The sequence below is a fragment of the Gigantopelta aegis genome, chromosome 11, assembly GCF_016097555.1.
Source record: "Gigantopelta aegis isolate Gae_Host chromosome 11, Gae_host_genome, whole genome shotgun sequence".
Classification (NCBI taxonomy): Eukaryota; Metazoa; Mollusca; class Gastropoda; order Neomphalida; family Peltospiridae; genus Gigantopelta; species Gigantopelta aegis.
The window spans coordinates 27681139-27701293 of NC_054709.1; the positions used below are offsets into that span (position 1 = coordinate 27681139).

At 36.8% G+C, this 20155-nt stretch overlaps 2 protein-coding genes across 2 annotated transcripts in view; both read right to left on the reverse strand.

Annotated features, from left to right (window-relative positions):
• Positions 1 to 2575, reverse strand: part of LOC121385416 (synaptic vesicular amine transporter-like) — a 46737-nt gene extending 44162 nt beyond the window's left edge. Inside the window, exon 1 of the mRNA XM_041516088.1 lies at positions 2475 to 2575. The gene's annotated coding sequence lies outside the window, so the exon portion shown is untranslated. The remainder of the gene's footprint in view (positions 1 to 2474) is intronic.
• Positions 2576 to 17544: 14969 nt separating this feature from the next.
• LOC121385126 (semaphorin-5B-like) overlaps positions 17545 to 20155 on the reverse strand; it is a 109400-nt gene continuing 106789 nt past the window's right edge. The window contains exons 20-21 of the mRNA XM_041515664.1: positions 19695 to 19853; positions 17545 to 17942 (exon numbers count right to left, since the gene is read on the reverse strand). Coding sequence (XP_041371598.1) covers positions 17545 to 17942; positions 19695 to 19853 — 557 coding nt within the window. The remainder of the gene's footprint in view (positions 17943 to 19694; positions 19854 to 20155) is intronic.

Sequence of the window (20155 nt, forward strand, 5' to 3'; positions counted from 1 at the left end):
TAACATTACACACTACATTAATTACTCCATGCAGTGCAATACAATTTCTGCATCAGAATATATCCTACCGGCCTCGCTGGTGTCGTGGTTAGGCCATCGGTCTACAGGCTGGTAGGTACTGGGTTCGGATCCCAGTTGAGGCATGGGATTTTTAATCCAGATACCGACATCAGACCCTGAGTGAGTGCTCCGCAAGGCTCAATGGGCAGGTGTAAACCACTTGCACCAACCAGTGATCCATAACTGGTTCAACAAAGGCCATGGTTTGTGCTATCCTGCCTGTGGGAAGTGCAAATAAAAGATCCCTTGCTGCTAATTGGAAAGAGTAGCCCATGTAGTGGCGACAGCGGGTTTCCTCTCAAAATCTGTGTGGTCCTTAACCATATATCTGACGCCATATAACCATAAATAAAATGTGTTGAGTGTGTCATTAAATCAAACATTTAACCATGACGCCACTGAGGCTAGTCTCTTTACTTGGAAGTCTGTGGTCAAAATATATGTTCGGTCTAATATTTGATTTAACATTAATATTTCAGGTTCCCCTACTTTTTTTGAAGAGTATATTTTAGCTATATTATTGCTCATTAACATTTTTATTGTATTCCTAATCATATATTTCAAAGCGTAACTCAAACATCTACCTGCTGTTACCACATACATTGTATATAAAATTCCAAATATTGTTCAGTTTAGTTATGTGAATTATATTAGTACCACGCTTTGGTTGTTTTTCCCATTGACAAAAGTGCGGTATTGATCTATCCAAACCTGTACACTTTTGAAACCCCAGCTCTCAAGTGTCGAGAAAGAAAGAATGAAATGATTTATTTAACGACGCCCTCAATACATTTTATTTATGGTTATATAGCGTCAGACATATGGTTAAGGACCACACAGATTTTGAGAGGAAACCTGCTGTCGCGGGATGATATTAAAATTGTATATTTTAATACTTTGTGGTCTACTGGTTTCTGTGCATAAGCAGTGTTCAAGATTAAAATTTTGGGGCAGTATCCCAGTTGGATACTAACATTTCAAAATCTGGTATCCCACCTGAGAATTTAGTATTATATGGTATCCCGGTGGGATACTGGGTTCTTGAAGTCTGGTATCCAAAATTAAATTCTGGTATCCCCGGGATATCGGGATACCGTTAATAATCTCGAACACTGCATGAGCATAGAAATTAAAACAATAAACATGTAGTTAGATGATATAAATATAATTATTAAAAAGAAATAATTTTATTAAAAATATTTTTATTATTCACAGAAACCCTGTTACAATAAGACCTGTCCCCAACCAGGGTCTTAGGGCTAACTTGGAGAATTCTGATAGTATATATGTTTTAAGTTTAGAAAAGCCCGATCAAAAATGTGATCAAAAAGTATAATTTTTTTTTATTTTTTTTTTATTTTATTTATTAAATTTTATATTATTAGAAATGACGCTTCAAAAATATAATAGTAAAATCCCTCTACCCCCATTGGCGTAAATTCAAAATTATCCTAAGTAATTTCTGCCCCAGAGGTCGAACCCAGGGTGGACATGCTCGAAACATTAGTGGTATAGGAGCATGTTAAAAACATAACGAACCAACCAACCAGGGTGAATATAAAGGACAGGCTGTCAACATGACCTTGATATATTACATATAACCGGGACCAAATTCATAAAAAATTGCTAAGCCTAGTTAGTTGCTAAACTGGGGCCTAATTCACTAAACTCTCGCAACTTTGCGATCTCGCAGTGCAATGCTAAAAGACTTGCAAACAGGATACTTTGTTGTCTAGCAGAGCCTAAGCGACCTTTGTGAATTAGGCCCCTGGCTCCGTATTCATAAATGTACTTAAGTCAATGTATGATACTTAAATACATACTTAAAGTACATAGATAAGTATCATACATTGACTTAAGTATGTTTATGAATACGGAGCCTGGCTTCCAACTCCAGTTTGTTATAGTGTTATTCATAAAACCCTTCTAATGGTAGCAAGCTTCAAAGTTGCTTGCTAAGTCTAGAGTCGATCGTGAGTACCTCTAAGTCACTAGCAAGCTGCTAAGTCACTTGTTTGTGTTACGTCGTGCAGTCAGAACCTATTAAACAGTAATTGTCTGTTTAATTGGCATATGCTGATTATATAAACAACAAACCATCAAAGGATAAACAAACATGTATGTTTTAAATTATTATACAATTACAGTGTTTGTGTGTGTTTTGAAAATTATTACAATTTGATTAAATAGTATTGTCTTCAATGGTTTTAATTTCATTCTGTTTGATCTTTTGTTTCAACAGTTCAATTTCAAGTTTTAATTTTTGTTGCTCAAGGAGTAAGTTTGTATGCTCAATTTGAATACTGACCTCCTTGCGACAAGCTACATCTACCCCCCACCCCACCCCCGTGTACTTATATATATATAATTATTATATGTATAATTTCTATTAATTTATATTTTAATGTACTCACCTGCTACTTGTGTAATAGTTATTGATATGGAACATATTTTTTTTGCACCAGATTCTGTCTCGTCTAATCCCTCAAAGGAGGGGACAATTAAGGCATTTGGCCTGGTATGCATATTCAACAATATATAATGCACATTATTGCTTAATATCAACAAGTATAATATTATAGTTAATTAATAAAACGGTTAAATGTAACAGCTATTATATATAACGGGCGCAGCTATTTTGTACCATCCTAGTTAATACGCCCTCTGGCGAGCTGGTGGTTACGTAATACCTAACATGTCACGTCAGGAATTAGTTTTCGACCTGAAGAAACAAAACATACCTGATTTTTGCGGATGCATCGCAATATTCTGTAATAATAGCCATCCCAGTAAACCAGTAACAGTTATATATTCTTTTTCAATACAAAATAAATCACCATTGTCAAAGTGTTGAAATAACTGTATTATGTTTAGTACATAAATTAACCCATGTACTGAAATAATAATCGGAGCGTTTTCTTGGTTAATTGGTCTTTTCTTTCTGTGGCCTGTGCCTGTGGTTCCTGATTGGCAGGTGTATATTTAGACGGTCTCCAGACACAGTGTTTAGACACACTAAAATGACATTCCTCTTATTAAGATCACAGGGTATTGTTGTAACTGCACGGATACCCCTCTATTCGTAATGGACATTACCAGCCGCCCTGCATTATTACTGTAAGTAATTCTGTAAAACCCTTGCTTAAGTAGACTTTCCCATCTAAAATCACAAAACTGACCAATTACGTCAACCCAAAGAAAAGAAAAGTATCACATGGGTATTGTGAGTGGTCGTTTTTGCTCAAATGTATCCTACTAATACTAGGCAATAGGCCTAATAATAAGCATTTTTTCTTTTGATTTTTAAAAAAAGAAAAATACTATAACTTCATTTTGTTCTACTGATGCAAATTGAAATATATTTAGTTGAATAGTTTATTATACAATCAAGTCATTTATGTTGTTTTACAAGTCAGGTTGATGAAAGCGAAGTGCCTTGTCGTAAATTAGAGCGTTTGTTTACAGTGTGTATAGAGGAGATGGACAGAGCTGACATCACTTCGCCCTAAACTAAAACGTCACAAAAACGAAACAAAATGGCTGTCCCCAGTTAGCAGGAATAATCATGTTTTTTTATTAGCTCTAAAATTACGCGTTTTTCATTTGTTAAAGCGTCAGTATGTGTTGGTGGTCCGGGTATGCATCTTTCCAACACATAAGGCTCTTGTTTGAGTTGACCCTACCTTTAAAGCTTGGGGTATCCTTACATAAGTCAATTATCTTTTCATGAGCATCACTAGGGTCCTGGGGTGTTTTCCCTCCATCGGTCTGTTTCCTCGCATTTTTCTTCTCTAAAACGTGTTCGCGGGATTCCGATTTTAATTTTGAAAGTTTTTGTTTCAAATCATCGATGCTTCTCGAAACCTCTGGGAAGCGCGCGCCTTATGTGACATGTCAATCGTTTTCCATGTTGCTGAGTTGTCGTTAAACATTCATTCGTTTTCCATGCATCTTTTTTTCTTCTATTGATATTGCAATCTTTATGGGGGACGTAGAGTGTATCTTTAAATTCCTCATACTTTTGCACCAAAAATAATTTTTCAGTTTGAGAATAATTAGGCTTTCTGGGTTTTTTGTTGCTATATTTAACTCACAACTCATATAGAATGTTCAATAAAGATGTAACTATTATCCTATCAAAAAATTACCAAAATTACATTTGAAATGGACATGTGAGTAAAGAAACTGACATGGTGTTGTCAAGGATTGGACGTGTGCCAATATGCTTTCATCAGACAACTATGGAGCAGCATGTTTCACATGCTTTTATGAATTACTACTCAAAAGAATGTAAGGGTCAGACGATATTTTCGACATTATTTTCTGAATGTCAATTATATTAGCTAGACCATAATGTCACGCATGGTATCGTTCCATTTTGACGAAAGTGGGTCTAAGCAACCCATAAATGAATTAAAATCCACTGTCATTGACACTGTCAACTAGTTCTAATGGCGAAAACATGCTTACATTTGCACGTAAATTAGGGCGAAAGCAAAAGGTCTGCTAAGTGCCCATAACTTACTTTTTCACAAAGCGCTTCATTTGCACGCTTTGCATGTGTATTCCATGTTCCCAATGCTGAATTTCCGTATAATTGGAGCTTGCGTTCGTGTACGGTGCACACTCCAAATTCGACAATGGTACGACGTCAATTGACTATCGAAGATCGAGGAAGGGCTATTGCTTGGCTTCAGGATTGCTATACGCAAAGAAATGTTGCTCTGAGACTTGGTGTCAGTCAGAGTGTCGTTGGCCGACTGTGGCAACGGTACCAAGCAACAAATTCTGTTTGAAATCGTCCACGTTCGGGAAGACACCGAAGCTCTACAAATAGAGAGGACCGCTACATCACCAATATGGCTCTACATCAACGCACAACCACTGCACGCCGATTATGTGACAATCTGCGGACTGCGACTGGAACTCCAGTGTCTGATCAAACCATACGCAATCGTCTGAGAGCCAATAATCTAAGCTGCCGTCGCCAGGCTGTTCGACCACCACTCCTACCACGTCACAGAACGGCCAGACGTCACTGGTGCACACTTCATCTGCGGTGGCAACGTGTTCAGTAGGGTCGAGTGATGTTCACTGATGAGTCCAGGTTTAGTCTCCAGTTCAACGACAGTCGGGTTCGTGTCTACAGACGTCCTGGGGAGCGCTTCGCTGACGTTAACATTAGACAACATCACCGGTTCGGTGGTGGCAGCGTCATGGTGTGGGGCGGCATCTCTATCCACCACAGGACCCCCCTCTATGTGGTGGATGGCAATCTGAATGGAATCCGCTATCTGAATGAGATTATCCGGCCGTTGGTTCTCCCAGGCCTTAAGCAGATTGGCGGCGGAGCAGTTCTGCAGGATGACAATGCCAGACCCCACCGTGCCAGGGTGGTAACGGACTTTCTCAGACAACAAGGTATCGCCAGGATGGATTGGCCAGCATATTCGCCTGACTTGGCCCCAATAGAGCACGCCTGGGACGAATTAGGCAGGAGAGTTCGGGATAACCATGCCCCTCCGGCCAACCTTCATGATCTGGGTCAACTTCTTATGGCAGAGTGGCAGGCCATTCCCCAAGAGTTCTTCAGACGTCTGATCAACAGCATGAGGCAACGATGTGTCGAGTGTATTCGCGCCAGGGGTGGATTCACACTATTAAACGAATGTTCTAATGTGTAAAATCCATGTTTGACAACCTTCAACTTTGACAGCATGTCATGTGACTTTCTTGTATACAGTGACGTTTATTTGTGGTTTTTTGTAAATATGGAACAATAAATTAAATTTTTGGTGTAGTTTACATCATCAATCTAATACACTCTGAAACGTATTTGGTTATAAATTTTTGACCCTTAAATTCTTTTGAGTAGTATACATTGACTTAAGTACGTTTATGAATACGGATCCTGCTCTGTAGCAATGAACTAAAATAGTGTCGGAAATAGAATAAAACTGATTTTCATCGATTATTTCTTACATAATAAACAGACAAGTAAATATTTGGTAAACTTCAATTTAATGATAGTATACCTAATTTAACATTTACTTGTTTGGACTCTCATTGATGTACAAGGTGGTGTTTACTCTTGAAATTAAAAGAAACGTGTCAGTAAACAGGTGATTTTGTGCACTTTATTGGACCAGACTATTATTAGTATTTACAGACCGGTATTAAAGGTGTTATCTCAAAGTTGCATAATGACAGCTATTGCAAATATTTGTTTTTATTAAATTTTGCTTTAATATGTAAAGACTACACCTTTAAATGTATACCCATAGGTGATTATAGGAAATAATTTTATCTACTAATAAAAATAAATTTTTATTGGCGAATCTTTATCACACACATGCGCTCACATATAACTATTGGCCCTAATATAGCACCTTTAAGTGGTTACAAGATTGTGTAAATTTCTAATGTACATATATTGAATTTATACTCACTAAATATGCTGGTCATAATTAATAATTTATGCTGTAATTCAAAATAATCACTTAACTTGCAGTTTTAAATAAACGTTTGTTTACGGGTAAATGAAGTTGACACATGTTGATCAAAATGTGTTATAGTCTGTTCCAATAAAGGTCACAAATCACCTGTTTACCGACGTCTTTCTTTTAATTTCAAGAGTAAACACCACCTTGTACATCAATGAGAGCCCAAACAAGTAAATGCTAAATTACAGGTAGACTATCATTAAATATATATTTTCAAAATATTTACTTGTCAGTTTAATATGAAAGAAATAATTGACGAAAATCATTTTTATTCTATTTCCGACAGTACTTTAGGCATTTAGAAGCTTGCTAACATCTAGCAAACAACTGAGTTAGATGCCTTTTATGAATTTGGCCCCAGGTTTTCAATAAATTCTGGAGTAACTTGAGGAACAGCTCTAGAAGCAATACAAAACAACAACAACAACAAACAAAAAACCAGTATAATATTATATTTATTAAATATAGCGTGATGAAGACATTGAGACACATTGTATTATTAAAATCACTTTATATTCCAGTTGGGGACACTATTTTTATATTTACCAATATTGAATATGATTTTGTTGATTTTAACCTTAATATTTGTTTTCTTTAGGTAAAAAAACCTCAGACTCAAAACCAAACATATTTCATATTTAGTTAATCAACTAAAATATCCAAAGTATATATTGTTGTTTTCGTATATATGTATATAAACACAATAGCTGTGACCACTGATCAGCAAATTTATAGGATTGAATTTTCAAGCCACTTAATACATCAGAAGACAAGAACTTTCTACGATAAAAACTATGGAAGAAAGAAGGAAATGTTTTATTTAACGATGCACTCAACACATTTTATTTATGGTTATATGGTGTCGGACATATGGTTAAGAACCACACAGATATTGAGAGAGGAAACCCACTGTTGCCACTTCATGTGCTACTCTTTTCAATTAGCGGCAAGGGATCTTTTATATGCACCATCCCATACCACAGCCTTTGATGTACCAGTCGTGGTGCATTGGATGGAGCTCGAAATAGCTCAATGGGCCCACAGACGGGGATCGATCCCAGACCGACTACACACCAATCCAGTGCTTTTACACTGGGCTACGTCTCGCCCATAAAAAACTATGGAGACATCAATTTAATTTTTAGCGCAGGACATAAATATATAGCTGAAAGTAAGAGATTCGAGTTGAACTAACTTATTATTCTGATCTTACTGCCCCATATAAGGTTAGCTCCAACAATAGGATCATTACTATCATACTTTTTCTTGACTATCCCATTTCTTTTCTATCTACTCTCTACCTTTTATTACTATATATTAAAAATATTAATTATGTTAAATATTTTATGCCATTGGACATTGTTATTATGTTTTATATATATGATTATGAATATTGTCTGATGTCCATCTTGTTTAGGAGAGCACTTATATAGGCTCAGCCTGTTGTGCAATCCTTTTGATTCTTTTTTTATCAATAAAATATCTCAAAACAAAAACAAAACAAACATCATTCCATGTTATAGACAACTGATGACAAAATTATTATGTGTTATTCCATTTGCCACTCACTTTTTGTCATACACTCCTGTTATGTAAAGCAACAGGTTATTCACCATTTGGTAGTCTGTTGCCACATATTTTACTACCAGACATGCTACCAACAGCCTGGATAGTTTACAGAATTTAATGAAGAAGTGATCCTGATTTGGACTTTTTACCTCCAACATGGAGTGTATTGATCACGTTTTAGTCAAATAGAATCCTGGGCCCAGTAACACAAAGCACTCGTAACACTTACGTCAGACGTACACCATACGAGAACAGGGTCCGGTAACACAAAGCACTCGTAACACTTACGTCAGACGTACACCATACGAGAACAGGGCCCGGTAACACAAAGCACTCGTAACACTTACGTCAGACGTACACCATACGAGAACAGGGCCCAGTAACAGAAAGCACTCGTAACACTTACGTCAGACGTACACCATACGAGAACAGGGCCCGGTAACACAAAGCACTCGTAACACTTACGTCAGACGTACACCATACGAGAACAAGGCCCTGTAACAGAAAGCACTCGTAACACTTACGTCAGACGTACACCATACGAGAACAGGGCCCGGTAACACAAAGCACTCGTAACACTTACGTCAGACGTACACCATACGAGAACAGGGCCCGGTAACAGAAAGCACTCGTAACACTTACGTCAGACGTACACCATACGAGAACAGGGCCCGGTAAAATAAAGCACTCGTAACACTTACGTCAGACGTACACCATACGAGAACAGGGCCCAGTAACAGAAAGCACTCGTAACACTTACGTCAGACGTACACCATACGAGAACAGGGCCCAGTAACAGAAAGCACTCGTAACACTTACGTCAGACGTACACCATACGAGAACAGGGCCCAGTAACATAAAGCACTCGTAACACTTACGTCAGACGTACACCATACGAGAACAGGGCCCAGTAACAGAAAGCACTCGTAACACTTACGTCAGACGTACACCATACGAGAACAGGGCCCAGTAACAGAAAGCACTCGTAACACTTACGTCAGACGTACACCATACGAGAACAGGGCCCAGTAACATAAAGCACTCGTAACACTTACGTCAGACGTACACCATACGAGAACAGGGCCCAGTAACAGAAAGCACTCGTAACACTTACGTCAGACGTACACCATACGAGAACAGGGCCCAGTAACATAAAGCACTCGTAACACTTACGTCAGACGTACACCACACATAATGTGCAACTGTGTGTAATTACCGGGCCCTGGGGCCTAATTCACAAAGCTCTCTTAGGCTCTGCTAGACAACAAAGCATCCTCTTTGCAAGTCTTTTAGCACTGCACTGCGAGATCGCAAAGTTACAAGAGTTTAGCGAATTAGGACCTTGCTGAAATTCCTGCACACCAGCATGCCGACATGTGCCAATTTATTGGATGCGGAGTGGATAATTTTATCATGCTCATATACCACTAAGGTTTTGAACATGTCCACCCCGGGTCCCGTCACTGGATAGCCAAAGACCGGATCCGGGACGAACATGCTCGAAACCTTAGAGGTATATGAGCATGATGAAATTATCCGCTCCACTCCGCATCCACATCCGCATTATTGGATGCATTATATTTGTAATGACTGCTGACTCAACATAGCCAGCCCAACATTCCAATTGGGTTTGTGATGTGTCTAATGACACCACTAGAGCACATTGATTTATTAATCATCGGCTGTTGGATGTCAACCGCTACATTTTTCCATTAATAGCAAGGGATATTTTAGATGCATCATCCCACAGACAGGATAGCACATACCATGGCCTTTGATATTCCAGTTATGATGCACTGGCTGGAACGAGAAATAGCCCAATGCCCCCCAAAACCTCACCATAAAAATGACTGTAAATCAGGTGGGTGCTTTACAACTCTGCCACGTCCCTCTACCCCTCGGAATCAAAAGAATATGTCATAGTTGTGTTATGAGCTGTTTTACAAGTTAGAGGTGTTATTAGGCCAAAATTGGATTCATATCACAGGGTTCGTAGCGGTCTTTAAATTCCTTGATAGTCTTTGAATTTGAACAAAATACTTTTAGGTCTTTGAAAGTCTTTGAATTGTATTAAAAGTCTTTTAAAAGTCTTTTTAACTTCTCACAAATCATAGCCAAAGCAATGATATCTTTTACAGCTGCATGCACTTTATATTTTCCAGTTACAAGGTTTAATCTGTCATGATGCACGTAAAAAAAAACCTCCATTTTTGTTGCCATGGACAGCAACGTAAATGAACTGATTTGGTATTTTTGTTGCATTTTGTTGTCTTTGACCGTTGTGTAAAAGTCTTTGAAGTATTTCAAAATGGCAGGTAAAAGTCTTTGAATTTGTTTGGTCTTTAAGGCTATGAACCCAGGATCAAGTTTAGTTTTATATATGACAACATTCGTTGTAATACACGGCCATTGTAAAAAGAAAGAAAGAAATGTTTTATTTAACGACGCACTCAACACATTTTATTTATGGTTATATAGCGTCAGACATATGGTTATGGACCACACAGATTTTGAGAGGAAACCCGCTGTCGCCACTACATGGGCTACTCTTTGTGATTAGCAGCAAGGGATCTTTTATTTGCGCTTCCCACAGGCAGGATAGCACAAACCATGGCCTTTGTTGAACCAGTTATGGATCACAGGTCGGTGCAAGTGGTTTACACCTACCCACTGAGCCTTGCGGAGCACTCACTCAGGGTTTGGAGTTGGTATCTGGATTAAAAATCTCATGCCTCGACTGGGATCCGAACCCAGTACCTACCAGCCTGTAGACCGATGGCCTAACCACGATGCCACCGAGGCTGGTCGGCCATTGTAAGTTGAATTTCTTAGACATATCTGGAAGAAACATTCTCCCATGCAGTTAGAAGAAAGGGAGACTCTTGTGATTATCTGTGCCACACATCTGCCATTCCCCATCGGCTTTTATCTATAGGCTTAGTTTGACCACTTCGGGGAGTGTTCAGTAGTTATTGCTGGCATTGTTAAGAGGCACTTGTAACTACCTACTATGCTCTCCTACTACTGGTGGTCATTAGTTAGTGCCGTAGGTCAGACCAGCTCTATTAGCGGCAGAGGATGAGGATGCCAGGTGGGTGCAGGGAAGCACACAGAGACTGACAGAAAGGGTTGAAACGGATTGAAATTGTGGGAGAAATTGGAAAGTTTTTTATATTAAAGTAATGAGAATAATAGGCAGAGGGTGACAGATGAGAAAGATGAATGAATGAATGTGTGAGCCAGTTTTGACGGGATTTGAACCACTGTCATCAGCTTGATTGTCCAGCAGAGAAAGGGAGACTAGAAAGGAAGGAAGGAAGGAAATGTTTTATTTAACGACGCACTCAACACATTTTATTTACGGTTATATGGCATCAGACATATGGTTAAATACCACACAGATACTGAGAGAGGAAACCCACTGTTGCCACTTCATGGGCTATTCTTTTCGATCAGCAGCAAGGGATTTTTTTATATGCACCATCCCACAGACAGGATAGTACATACCACGTCCTTTTATACACCAGTTGTGGAGCACTGGCTGGAATGAGAAATAGTCGAAATACTAAGACTCTCCTGAGTAATCTGGGAAGGTCGACAGGTCTGAAATCTCCCCCACCCCCTAAAAGAAAAGAACACAAAAACAAAGAGAGAAAAACACAATACAACAAGTCACAGATGAATGAAATGCCGTTTATTACCAAAGAAAACAACAAATGATCATAAATAAAACCATAAAACCAAAATTAGCTCATAAACTAAAAGAAAACTGGAGGCATTAAAATATATGCAGCATCTTTTTCAAGGATATTTAATACAGAGCGTCTAGATTATGGTAGCCCCACTCCCATGGCTAGTGATATTCAATGTTGGGCTAGTAAATAACTACTATTGCCATGCCCGATGGCTAATGGAAATTGTTTTGGTCAAATGATGCAGTTGAGTTTATTTTGTAAATATGAATATCCTGCCCTCACCTCAAACACCCAACCATCTTCATAACTACCATACTCCATTTATTAATGACATTTTGTAAAAATAATTGAATTATGGCAATGGTCCATAATTAAAAAACTAAAATTGCCGAGAGCGTTGACATGGATTTCACTCCATCATGATTCAGTCAAGGTGATGCCATAGCTAGATTTGGTTTGTACCAATAAATGTAATTTTTATTTATTATCCATTTTTAGAGAAATAAGGTTCTTAAATCCGTGACAGTATGCCTTTAAAGTAAAGTAGGGCTAGTGAATTTTTAATTGCGGCTAGTAAAGTTTGAAAATCATTAGTGCATATCACATTTTCTTTAGTGTTAAGTACCGTATATCTTCGCCTATAAGTCAAATTTTTTTCACCCAAAAATTATTTTATAACTTGGGGGGGGGGGGGGGGGGGTCGACTTATTTGAGGGTAAAAAACATTCACCCAAAAATATTACCATTTTGGGGATTATTTTACAAGTTTTATTGTTAAATTATGCCCTGAGTTTATTTTGAAATCTGGTCACTGGCATTAATCGTTGTTCAAACAATCTTTTGCCGATGATCAGCTTCATGAATATTACTGAGCTTTCCCTTAAAATAGCTTAGACTGGTCTCTGCAGTTCACTAGAGCAACAGGGACACATATCATTTGGTACAAAAACCAGTGTATTTTCCAGAGTTATCCTCCGTATGTATATTAATATGGCGGCAAAATGTGATCAACTGATGATACTTTCAGTTTTATCGTAATGGTATGTTGTTAGTGTTGATAAATAAAGTTGTTGTCTGTGCACAAAACCATGCTGTACAGTACCATACAGTAACAGTCAAACAGCTTTCACTATCAACTAAAGGAATATTTCGTTTTGATGCTATGTAGTTTGATTGGAATATTGTGATGTACAAAATGAAAATGTGAAAACTGAAGTTTGTAAAATTATTTTCTTTTGTTCAAATATCGGACATTATTGTTCTCATGTGCTGAAAATAAGAAATACTTCAATATTTATAAGTTGTTTTTCATGGGTCGACTTACAAATGGGTCAGTAATAAAAAAAACGTTTTCAGGGCTTGAAATTAGGGACTCCACTTATAGCCGAGATCAACTTACAGGCGAAGATATACAGTAATTTTGGCACTTACACCCAATGACTAGCATACATAAAATAAATAGTCTCTCCTACATGTTATAGGTAATTTTGGCACTTACACCCAATGACTAGCATACATAAAATAAATAGTCTCTCCTACATATTATAGGTAATTTTGGCACTTACACCCAATGACTGGTATACATAAAATAAATAGTCTCTCCTACATGTTATAGGTAATTTTGGCACTTACACCCAATGACTGGTATACATAAAATAAATGGTCTCTCCTACATGTTATAGGTAATTTTGGCACTTACACCCAATGACTGGTATACATAAAATAAATGGTCTCTCCTACATGTTATAGGTAATTTTGGCACTTACACCCAATGACTGGTATACATAAAATAAATGGTCTCTCCTACATGTTATAGGTAATTTTGGCACTTACACCCAGTGACTGGTATACATAAAATAAATAGTCTCTTCTACATGTTATATATATTAAAATTAACACACATGCAATTATATTTCTGTACTTTAATAAAGCATAAATATTTCAAAATAGCAAACTGGTTTAAATACTTAATAATGTGCATCATTACAAGCAAATAAATAAATAAATTAATAATAATAATAATGTTAATAATAAATAAATAATAAATTAATAAATAAATTAATAAATAAAAAAAAAAAAAAAATACAGTGAAACCTCTCAAGACAGGACACTCTGTAAACCGGAATCCCATCAAAACCGGACGTTTTACAGAGTCCCTTTTTAAAAACCAGTACAGAACTTGACCTCTCTAAAGCGAATCCCTCTTAAAACCGGACATTTATATTGGCCCCAAGGGTGTCCGGTTTAGAGGGGTTTCACTGTAATAATAATAAAAAATACTTAATTTAAAAAATTACCTGCCCCTAGGGCCTCCACGAGTCCAAAATACTGGACTCGAGTACTTGAGAGTCAAACTCGACCAGGACTCGAGTACTTGAGGGTCAAACTCGACCAGTCCAAAATACTGGACTCGAGTACTTGAGGGTCAAACTCGACCAGGACTCAAACTCGACCAGGACTCGAGTACTTGAGGGTCAAACTCGACCAGGACTCGAGTACTTGAGGGTCAAACTCGACCAGGACTCGAGTACTTGAGGGTCAAACTCGACCAGGACTCGAGTACTTGAGGGTCAAACTTGACCCGGACCCGAGTATCCGATACTTACACTAGGTGATGATGAGATTAAAGGGACATTCCTGAGTTTGCTGCATTGTAAGATGTTTTCGACTAATAAAATATTTCTACGATTAAACATACATATTAAATATATTTTCTTGTTTAGAATATCAGTGTCTGTTCTGTATATTCAATGTGTTTTTGGTCGTCTTAATATTTGTAAGAAGCCCAAACTGGAGTTTGTCTTAAAATAATTTCGTACGTATGAAAAAATCGTTTTTAGGAAATAAAATGAAATTTAACCTACTACGAATATTAGGACGACCAGAAACACGTTTAATATACAGCCACTAATATTTTATGCAGAAAAATATATTTGATATGTAATTACAATCGTTAAAAAGTCTCTGTTGGACGATAACATCTTAAACGTTGCAGCATGTTAATTCCAGTGCTGAACATGGATGCCAAATCATGTCACTGTATTGCATTTATATGCTGGTTGATATGTTCAATGTTGTGATGGACGGACGGCCAGTTTAAAAAGAGAAACTAGCACATGATCTTATAATTATTGTGTAACTTATATCGTTGATTATCTACTGCTGAAATTATTGTCCTACATTATCCATTGTATTATAGTTGATCATTGTATTCCATCTTGTACGGGTACTCGAGTCATGTGAAAGGACACAAGTCTTGCTAGACTGCCCGTGCCCAAGTACTTGAGTACTCGTAGAGACACCCTACCTGCCCCCTGGAAAAATCATAATCCTGTTTATAGAAAATATAATTTATTCATTATGTACCTTAACTATCACATATTTGAGGTTACAGCAAGAATCTTGACTGACCATGACTACTTGGCATCTAAGACTGGAAAATAGTATTGAAATATACTTTACCAGCTATGTTGTTGTTCTGTTGTATAAAGTGTTACATAGTTCTTACAGTTATATAAAAACAAATGCCATAAAAAAATATGTACAAATTATAAATATTAATGAGAAGAGTCAACGACAAATGTAAAATTAATTTACTTTCTTTTATGCACCGATTATTACGCACTAACGCAAATAATACTGTTAAAAATAGCAGTATTATTATTATACCTGTATAGCTTTGGGATGTGAATGGAAATGCAGCATGCCAATTTATATTCATATGATTACATGTATATTAAAGGGACATTCCTGAGTTTGTTGCATTGTAAGATGTTTCCGCCTAATAAAATCTTTCTATGATTAAGCTTACATAATAAATATATTTTCTTGTTTAGAATATTAGTGTCTGTATATTCAATGTATTTCTGGTCGTCTTAATATTTGTAAGAAGCCCAAACTGTATTTTGTTTCCAAATAATTTTGTACATACGAAAAAAAATATGTTAGGAAATAAAATGAAATTTAACTTAGTACAAATATTATAACGACCAGAAACATGTTTAATATATTGCCACTAATATTTTATGCAGAAAAATATATTTGATATGTAATTACAATCGTTAAAAAAAGTCTCTTAGTTGATAACATCTTAAACATTGCATCAAACTCAGGAATGTCCCTTTAACATTTTACAATTGACAGTGTATACTGAAATTCTACTTCAACTACCAAATAATACACATAACACACTGACCAATCAAAATCATCAACACAAAGCTACTGTAATTCACACAACTACAGTATACAACATAATAATAGCAGTGACTCTAGCATAAATAATAATACGTGATTTCAAACTTGACATTATATAATACAAACCAATTGGTTTTATACAAAATATTTGACTCGAGCATAAATAATAAAAATATACGTGATTTTCAAACTTGATATTATATAATACAAACCATTGATGATTCTAAAATTATATATTGATGATGGTCACAGTGATTAAAAGTGAAAATGATCAATTTAATTTCTTAAAAAATCATTGATAATCATAAAAATATATATTTGTCAAAATTTTTAAAAGAAATAAAAGATGAAAAAAAGTATAAATATTGACCTCACTGATCATTGATGACATTGTGAAAATAAATATGAATTGTAATAAGATCGAAATGTTGACAAATGAAATAAAAAATGAAAAAGAGATGTATCAATATTGACCTCATTCATGACATTGTGAAAATATGCTTTTTATTTATGATCAAAATGTTGACAAATGAAATAAAAAATTAAAAAGAGATGTATCAATATTGACCTCATTGATGACATTGTGAAAATATGCTTTTTATTTATGATCAAAATGTTGACAAATGAAATAAAAGATGAAAAAAATGCCATTAATCAATAATGATGTTATATTTGGTAGATCATAGATGCTTGTAAAGTAAATTTAGAATAGAACAGAACACCTTAAAAAGGAATCTGTCTTACGTTGACAGAGCAAATGATATGCATCAGAATACGACTAAGACAACTATATAAAAACAGACAATACACTCACAACACAACATATGTGAAAATACATAAATAGTTTAATTAAAAATAAATTAATAGTTTAATTAAGAAGAGTCACACTATATCACAAGAACGATCTAGGAAAACCACAGAAAATTTTCATATCTCCTATATTCAAGGGCCATAACTCTCATAAATGGGTAAATCACCATGAAACTCAAGCGTGATCTTTAACAGTACACGAAGAAGCCATACACACAATTTCAGCTCATTATCTTAAGGCATTGCTAAAACATGTCAGAGATTTTAGTTTCATATCTCCTACATCCAAGGGCCATAACTCTGTCAAAAATGGGTAAATTGCCATGAAAGTCAAGCTTAATCTGCAACAGTACATGATAAAGCTAAAAGTATACACAAAATGTTAACTCAATATCGTGAGGCGTTGTAAAAATAAAATCCAGAAAAAATATATGTATGACAGCTAGACAGACAAACAGAAAAACAGACACAGACAGGAAGACGGATAGACAAAAATACAGACAGAAAAATAGACAGACAGTCAGACAGCAGGGCTAGCCCTGGTTTGCTATTTTTGTTCGCCAGAAAATTTGCCACACACAGACAGACAGTCAGACAGACAGAGACAGACAGAAAAAGACAGACAAACCGAAGGACATAGATGAAACCTACAATCCCCTCTGGTTGGACCAGTAGGGGATTAAAAATCCACCCATGGACAGACAAATTATATTTTACAAATCATTGATAGATAAATTCGTCCACATGGAATCCCGCTTGGAATTCTTCTTCAAACTGCTGGCCTCATTTACCGTCAGCTTCTCCTTCTTCAATGAGTTGTACGTGTTAACACTGAACCTGTTGTTGTTGTTAAGGTTGAGGTTGTGGAAATCAAGACTAATCTGCGACGAGCCAATCAGATTGACCGTCTTAAAGTCCTGCGGCTTGCTGCTGTTTTTCCACAGCTCTTCTTCCTTGAGCTGTTGCTCGCGGTGATGCTGGACGTACATGTACAGCCCCACCGATGCCAGGCCGCCGATGACGAAGGCAACGATGGCAACGATGATGAGATAGATGCCGCCGATTTTACGGACCATGTTGGTTTCGGAAATGGCCGACGCGACTCGAATATCTGTTTAAAGAAAGAAGAGGAAGATATATTGACACCCCAGCACATTTTATTACACAAAGAAAGTTAAAAAGCTAGAGCAAATTGATTTAAAAAAAGAGAAATTTTTTAAGTTAAAGTTTGGAGCACATTGATTAATTAATCATCGGTTATTGGATGTCAAACATTTGGTAATTTTGACTCGTAGTCATCAGAGAAAAGCCGCTACATTTTTCCTAATGTAGCAAGGAATCTTTTATATACACTTTCTGACAAATAGGAAAGCACATACCACGGCCTTTGACCAAGAACATTTTTAAATGCCACAAGCATTTAACACGGAGACAAGTCAACATTTAATTTTTTAATTTTTTTTTAACATTACAAAAATGGATGATCATGAGATGAATGGTGAAGCTGTAGTATTTCCATTTTAGTATTAGACTATTTGACAGGGCCGTGCTTACCAGCGGTAAAACGCTCGCTCGATGCGCGGTTGGTCTGGGATCAATCCCCGTCAGTGGGCCCATTGGGCTGTTTCTCGTTCCAGCCAGTGCACCATGACTGGTATATCAAAGGCTGTGGTATGTACTACCCTGTCTATGGGATGGTGCATATAAAAGATCCCTTGCTGCTAATTGAAAAGAGTAGCCCATGAAGTGGCGACAGCAGGTTTCCTCTCTCAATATCTGTGTGGTCCTTAACCATATGTCTGATGCCATAAAACCGTAAATAAAATGCGTTGAGTGCATCGTTAAATAAAATATGTCCTTATGTCCTTAACCATGACAACAAACTGGGGACAGCCTCTTTCTGAATGCAGTGGGTGGGATGTAACCCAGTGGTACAGCTTTAGCTTGATGCGCGGTCGGTCTGAGATCGATCCTCCATTGGTGGGCCAATTAGGCTGTTTCTTGTTCCAGCCAGTGCATCACGACTGGTATATCAAAGGCTGTGACATGTACTACCCTATCTGTAGGATGGTGCATATAAAAGATCACTTGCTGCTAATCGAAAAGAGTAGCCCATGAAGTGGTGACAGCGGGTTTCCTTTCTCAATATCTGTGTGGTCCTAAATCATATGTTGACGCCATATAACCGTAAATAAAATTTATCATATAATATCTTACATTTTCAGTGCAATCAAAGTACCAGGGTATGTGATATTTTTCAGATCACATACTTTAAGAATTTGATAGCTTTGCAAATTAGATGTAAATTAGTTGAGGTCTCGGCACTAGGTTTATTGACATTTAAGCAAACGTACTTGGGTAACACTCCATGATTGACGTATGCATTCATAGTCATCAAATAAAAACATTTCAATGGCAATTTGACACTGAAAGCTGTCCAGCGTTCAGAAAACAAAAAACTTTATTTTGATGTAAGGCCATCCAAAATGACGTCATTCGAGTTTGACATCATTTCCATTCAAAAATACACCGCGCCACATATTCTTACGTCATTTGAATATCTAGTAATGGCGGACTGGAATTAAAGTTGCATGTACAGTTTACAAAAACATGTTGTATTAAGCTTGAGCTTATATGATAAAGAGATTATTACCCTCATGTATTTCGGTATCGTCAATATCATATATTAGGAATAAAAATAATGTATTATGCTTGCCAGAGGCTAGGATAATACAACTTTTATTCCTAATATATGATACTGACGATACTGAAAAATGCTCTGGTAATAACCTCTATGTATTAAGTGCATCATTAAATAAAACATTTCCTTCCTTGTCATTTCTTTTCTTTCCATTATATTTACCTGATTCTGTCCAGCGACACCTCTTGACGTCGAACATGTCAGCTTTACAGTGTCTGTCTGACACCGTGGCCACAGAACAGCGCCGATGTCGATACTGCAGGTGGTCACGTGTGCAGGGCGACCACTGCGTCCAGGGGTCATGCAGTGCAGCATCGTCTTCTAGAAACAAGACAAATTTTATATGAGAACAAATTCTTCATAGGAATTAGGAGATAACTATGTTATATTTGACCATTTGCTGATGTTTATGATGCAATCTAATTAAAATTAGCTCCACTGGTTAATTACTATTACCTGTGGATCTAACAGCACCCTATTGAAGCTCATGTCCAGTTGACCTTTCATTTGACCAATCAAAACCTTACTTGCAAAATCATGCCAGTGATTTGAAAACATTTGGGATTATGCCGAGGGTGTACGAAATGATTCGGGTGAATTACGAAATATGTCGGAAACTAATT